Source organism: Lepus europaeus, chromosome 3 (assembly GCF_033115175.1).
Source record: "Lepus europaeus isolate LE1 chromosome 3, mLepTim1.pri, whole genome shotgun sequence".
Classification (NCBI taxonomy): domain Eukaryota; kingdom Metazoa; phylum Chordata; class Mammalia; order Lagomorpha; family Leporidae; genus Lepus; species Lepus europaeus.
The window spans coordinates 30,865,236-30,870,625 of record NC_084829.1 but is presented as its reverse complement, the minus strand read 5'-3'; the positions used below and the strand labels follow the sequence as shown (position 1 = coordinate 30,870,625).

Here is a 5,390-nt window from a genome sequence, read left to right as displayed (position 1 = left end):
CTGCTGTCACCAGGGCCCTCACAGGAAATAGAGCAGTGTGAGCAGCCAAGGAAATGAAAAATAAATGAACACGGGAAAGATGGGGGCCGTGGCTGGGCCCAAGCCTGAGCTCAGGCTGCCTGGGCGCAGGAAGCCGTCCCTGCTGTGGGTCCCAGGGACAGGACCTCCTGGGCCGTGGCTGAGTCCCTATGAGCACAGGCGGGTGGGGCGGGGGGGCAGGGCTTCCACTGGAGATGAGGACGGGGCAGGGACCTGGGTAAGGAGCGACCACAACGCCTGGATGGACTCAGCACCCAGGGGCACAGCACTGTCCTCACTCAGTGCCTCCCGGCCCCTCCCAGCCCCACCTGCAGCACACTCAGCACAGCAAGCACAGGATTCTGGAAGGTTCTAGCACTTCTATTTTTTTTTATAAGATTATTTATTTATTTATTTGACAGGTAGAGTTACAGACAATGAAAGAGAGAGAGACAGACAGAGAGAGAGAGAGAGAGAGAGAAAGGTCTTCCTGTTATACCTGAGCAAGTGTAAACAAAGGAGCTCCACACATTGATAAAATTTGATGGTCCTTTGTTTGCCAGCAGTGGAGAGTGGGCTCATGCCCTAAAGAACTCTCAGCCCTGAAGCCCAAAGCAACAGGGTTTATAAAGGCAAAAACCACAAAATTGGGAGGGGAATTCATGGTTGTTAGGATCAGGGGGGAATATATGGTTACTGGGGTCAAGCTGACCTAAAACCTATGCGAAACTAGTATCAATTATAATCTTGACAATACCAGTTACAATCTTAACACTTTCAATTATAATCTTGACATTAATCCAGGCATTGGTTTTAATCATATGTAGGACATAGACAAATTACATTTTTATCATTAACCCAGGTGCAGCCTATCCACTTCCAAGCTTGAGCAATCATGCTAGGGGGTTTTCTATGCTCTGCCATATGTGATGTAGTGGACTGCTATTGTTCAACTGTTTTAGATCATAGACCAGAGCCTCATGGTGTGCGTGTGGGGGGGCACCTTCCCAGAATGGAGTCTCAGGTTCTCCAAAATGGAGTCCCTACTGTCAAGGTGCTACTTCATTCCTTCCATTGGTTCACCCCCCAAGTGGCCGCTACGGCCGGTGCTGCGCTGATCCGAAGCCAGGAGCCAGGTGCTTCTCCTGGTCTCCCATGAGGGTCCAGGGCCCAAGCACTTGGGCCATCCTCCACTGCCCTCCTGGGCCACAGCAGAGAGCTGGACTGGAAGAGGAGCAACCGGGACTAGAACCCGGTGCCCATATGGGATGCCAGCGCCACAGGCAGAGGATTAGCCAAGTGAGCCATGGTGCCAGGCCCTACTGCTTCCATTTATTTCCTTTCTCAAATTTTAGGAATCTCCTCATTTAATTAACTCACACACACACCACATGACAAGAACTGGAAAAATAAATCGTTATTCAGACTGAATGGGGAAGGAGCTGCAGCGCAGTGCATGGGGATCTGAGACAGGACGGAGACGCCCACACGGGCAGGGCGGGCCTGGAGCTGATGCGCTCAAGGTGAGCCGGGCTCTGAGGACAAAGACGGGGCCTGCACGAATCTGCATCGCTCAGTCCCACACAGGCCATGGCCTCACGCTATAGAAAAATCCAGATAACAAGATCAGATGAGCAGTGCACACGGGGACATGAGCAGCCACCACCATGGCCCATTCAAGGAATCCCCAGACCCACGGTGTCCCCTCTGCCCCACCCCTTCCTTTCAGGCCTCCAGGTCTCACCTTTCACAGCCAGGAGAGAATCATCAGAGCCCTGGTCCCTGTGGCCACCTGGGGTGAACAAATCAGGGCTGGGTGAGGCCCACAGGGGACGTGGCTGAGGGAGGGACGTGGGGTGGGCAGGCAGCGTCTCCATGGGCTTCTCACTGTGGCAAGGGTCTCGGTGACCCCCACCCCCACCACACCCCAGGACTTACCTGCAGCCGGAGCCTATCTCCCTCCTTTCCTATCTGTAAGAAGAAAACACCTTGTGAGAGGCCAGGAAGGAGGCAGGGCCTGAGCACCCACCTAGAGGAAGCCCAGAGCACTGGCTCATCCTACAGAAGCTTCCAGAACTGTGGCTGTGGGACAGGAGACCCCGCCCCTGGGGCCCTGCCCTCAGCTGGGGCTGCCCCCTGCTCTGCGGCTGCTGGCACTCAGCTCCCATCACCAGCACCAGCCCAGGAAACATTTGTCCTTATCTTCCCTTGTGCTTTACAGAGACCCATGTTAGCACACAGGGCCCAGCCTGTGTGTGCAGATGGGTGTGGACTGCACATACCATGAACAGGGCTGGTGCACTTCTCCCTGGGGCTGGAAGTCCCCCAGGTACAAGAGACTCAGACCCCACCCACCCCTCCCCTACCTGAGCTGAGCTTCCTCCTCCTCACAACAGCGACCACAGCTCCCAGGATCAGAAGAACTCCAAGAACTCCAACAACAATTCCCACTGTGAGCACAGTGGGCTGAGCAGGAGGCTCTGAGAAGGGAAGGGGAGGTGAGGGGCTCTGACCCCAGGGCTCAGCCCTGACCCTGCTGAAGGCCCCAGCAGGGCTCTGCCCTCCCCACAGAGGCCCCGCCCCTCCTGCCCTCCTCACCCCATCTCAGGGTGAGGGGCTCGGGCAGCCCCTCGTGCTGCACACGGCACGTGTATCTCTGCTCCTCCCCAGAAGGCACCACCACAGCCGCCCACTTCTGGAAGGTTCCGTCGCCCCCAGGCCTGGTCTCCACGAGCTCCACGTATTGGGTCTGGTCCACTCCATCCCGCTGCCAGGTCAGTGAGATCTCCGCGGGGTAGAAGCCCAGGGCCCAGCACCTCAGGGTGGCTTCCCGGTGAGAGGCGGGGTGGTGGGTCACGTGGGCTTTGGGCGGGTCTGAGCAGAAGAGGCAAAAGGTCAGACACTCTGCATTTCTGGGGACTTCCCAGCAGTGCCATGTGACATTGGGAGAGTTGACAGGATTATGTGGAGCAGTGAGGGCTGTGTAGTGCAAAACCCTCACACGGCCTGGACACAGGCATCAGGGATAATATCCTATTGCTTGGAAAGTCCTGGGTGAGAGGTGAGAAGGCCCAGGGTCCACGGCTCCCAGTTCCTGGGAGGGGATGGGGCAGGATTCTATTCTTGACCTAGGTGAAAGCCAACGTTGGATTCAGATGTCAGACCACCAGAGACCCACGGTTCCCAAGTCACAAGGACGGTCTGCCCGTGAACTCCTGCGAAGGGCGGGTCTTCTGAAAATCACTCGGTACAGGATCCGGAAACCTGGGCGCGCTCCTCCCTCTCGGCATCCCAGGGAGCAGCTGCACCGTGGCCTCAATTCTACTTCCTCTACACCTTCACTGGCCTCAGGTGTGGCCGCCACCCAAGGGGAGCTGAGCAAGTGGCCCCGAGGCCCCGCGCACCTGCGCGCTGCAGCGTCTCCTTCCCGTCCTGCAGGTATCTGCTCAGCCACTCCACGCACTCCCCCTCCAGGTAGGCCCTGTGGCGCTCCGCCTCGCTGGCTTCCTCGGATTTGCGCTTGGAGATCTGCGCTGCTGTGTCCGCCGCGGTCCAGGAGCGCAGGTCCTCGTTCAGGGTGATGTAGTCGGCGCCATCGTAGGCGAACTTCTCATACCCGCGGAGGAAGCGCCCGTCCGCCCCGACCTCGCAGCCGTACATCCACTGGAGGGTGTGAGACCCTGGCCCCGTCCCGCGGTCAGCCCCGGCCGGTCAGCCTGCTGGCGGTCAGACTGCCCGTACAGACCCATCCCATTCCAGCCCAAACTGAAAACGAAACCCGGGCGAAGCTCCGCGGTCCAGCCGGTTCTCTAGGTGAAGGGCGGACCCAGAGACTCGGGGACTCCGGCCCGTCCCTGGAGGTTGGGGACGCCCCAGACCCAGCAGCACTCACCGCTGTGGTTGTAGTAGCCGCCCAGGGTCTGCAGGTTTACTCGGAAAAAAAGCTCGGTGTTCTTGGCACGCAAGGTCTGCCGGTCCCAGTACCCCGGCTCCACCTGCTGCATCCACGGCGCCCGCGGCTCGGCCTTCAAACTCGCGGCGTCGCTGTCGAAGCGCATGAACTGCGTGTCGTCCACGTAGCCCACGGCGATGAAGTGCGGCACCCCCAGGCCGGGCCGGGACACCGAGGTGTAGAAATAAGTCAGGGAGTGCGAGCCTGGGATCGGGAAAGAGCGGCTGAGACCCGCGCCGACCCCCTCCCTTGTCGACACTTGGTCGACGGGGCCGGGTGGGGACTAGGCGGAGGTCGGGGGGAAGGAGGGTCTTAAACGTGGGCAGGGGGAGGTCAGGGCGGGTTCAGGGTTGGGGGTGTTGGATGAGAGGGGCGGAAACGCAGAGGCCAGGTCTGCGCGGTCCCCACGCTCCTGCCCCGCAGAGACCGTCTCCCTCCCGACCCCGCACTCACCTGTCCGGGTCTCGGTCAGGGCCAGGGACCCCGCGAGCAGCAGGAGCAGGGCCCCGGACTCCATGGTCCCATCCTCCTGGTAGAGACAGTCACCGTCGCGGCTCGGGGATTTCAGACCTGCGGTGCCGATTGGCTCCTCTGGAAAGGACGTCCAATGGGAGTGAGGCCTGGGCTCGCGTCATGAGTGTCCGGGCAGAAGGACCCAACCCAGGCTGTGTGAGAGAAAGCGAAACTTAGGAAGGCAGGGACTCGGGCTTTGGGCTTCCTCGGTCCAGACTTGGGCCCTTGGACCGAACCGGCTGCTCCGCTTCCTACCAAGCTCTCTGCTGTGGCTTGGAAAAGCAGTGGAAGATGGCCGGCGCCGTGGCTCAACAGGCTAATCCTCCGCCTTGCGGCGCCAGCACACCGGGTTCTAGTCCTGGTTGGGGCGCCGGATTCTATCCCGGTTGCCCCTCTTCCAGACCAGCTCTCTGCTATGGCCCGGAAGGCAGTGGAGGATGGCCCAAGTGCTTGGGCCCTGCACCCGCATGGGAGACCAGGAGAAGCACCTGGCTCCTGGCTTCGGATCAGCTCGGTGCGCTGGCCGCAGCGGCCATTGGAGGGTGAACCAGCGGCAAAAAGGAAGACCTTTCTCTCTGTCTCTCTCTCACTATCCACTCTGCCTGTCAAAAAAAAAAAAAAAAAAAAAAGCAGTGGAAGATGGCCCAAGTTCTTGGGCCCCTGCACCATGTGGGAGACCAGGAGGAAGCTTGGCTCAGCTCCCGCTGTTGGGGCCAATTGGGGAGTGAACCAGCGGATGGAAGACCTCTCTCTCTCCCTCTCTCTCTCTCCCTCTCTCTCTCTCTCCCTCTCTCTCTCTCTCCCTTTCTCCCCCCCTCCCCCCGTCCTGTCTCTGCCTCTCTCTAGCTCTTTCAAATAAATAAACAAATCTAAAAAAAAAGCTGAAACTACTGCCACCTGCCCCCCT

The 5,390-nt window shown here is 59.3% G+C and overlaps 1 protein-coding gene across 1 annotated transcript; it reads right to left on the bottom strand.

Moving 5' to 3' along the window:
- Nucleotides 1–1,410: 1,410 nt before the first annotated feature.
- Nucleotides 1,411–4,537, bottom strand: LOC133755509 (RLA class I histocompatibility antigen, alpha chain 11/11-like). Its single transcript, XM_062185625.1, has 8 exons — nucleotides 4,424–4,537; nucleotides 3,911–4,174; nucleotides 3,423–3,698; nucleotides 2,617–2,892; nucleotides 2,385–2,498; nucleotides 1,957–1,989; nucleotides 1,763–1,810; nucleotides 1,411–1,619 (listed from the first exon to the last, which is right to left on the bottom strand). The coding sequence occupies exons 1-6, from the start codon at nucleotides 4,485–4,487 to the stop codon at nucleotides 1,970–1,972; spliced, it is 1,014 nt and encodes a 337-aa protein (XP_062041609.1). The 5' UTR covers nucleotides 4,488–4,537; the 3' UTR covers nucleotides 1,411–1,619; nucleotides 1,763–1,810; nucleotides 1,957–1,969.
- Nucleotides 4,538–5,390: the final 853 nt, after the last annotated feature.

What these genes read in the sequence shown, in the direction of transcription:
- LOC133755509 (XM_062185625.1), bottom strand. Translation starts at nt 4,487, where the DNA reads ATGGAGTCCGGGGCCCTGCTCCTGCTGCTCGCGGGGTCCCTGGCCCTG. An exon ending in GGAGACGCTGCAGCGCGCAG is followed by an intron (nt 2,893 to 3,422) that starts GTGCGCGGGGCC and finishes TCTTCTGCTCAG; the next exon opens with ACCCGCCCAAAGCCCACGTG. An exon ending in GCCCCTCACCCTGAGATGGG is followed by an intron (nt 2,499 to 2,616) that starts GTGAGGAGGGCA and finishes TTCCCTTCTCAG; the next exon opens with AGCCTCCTGCTCAGCCCACT.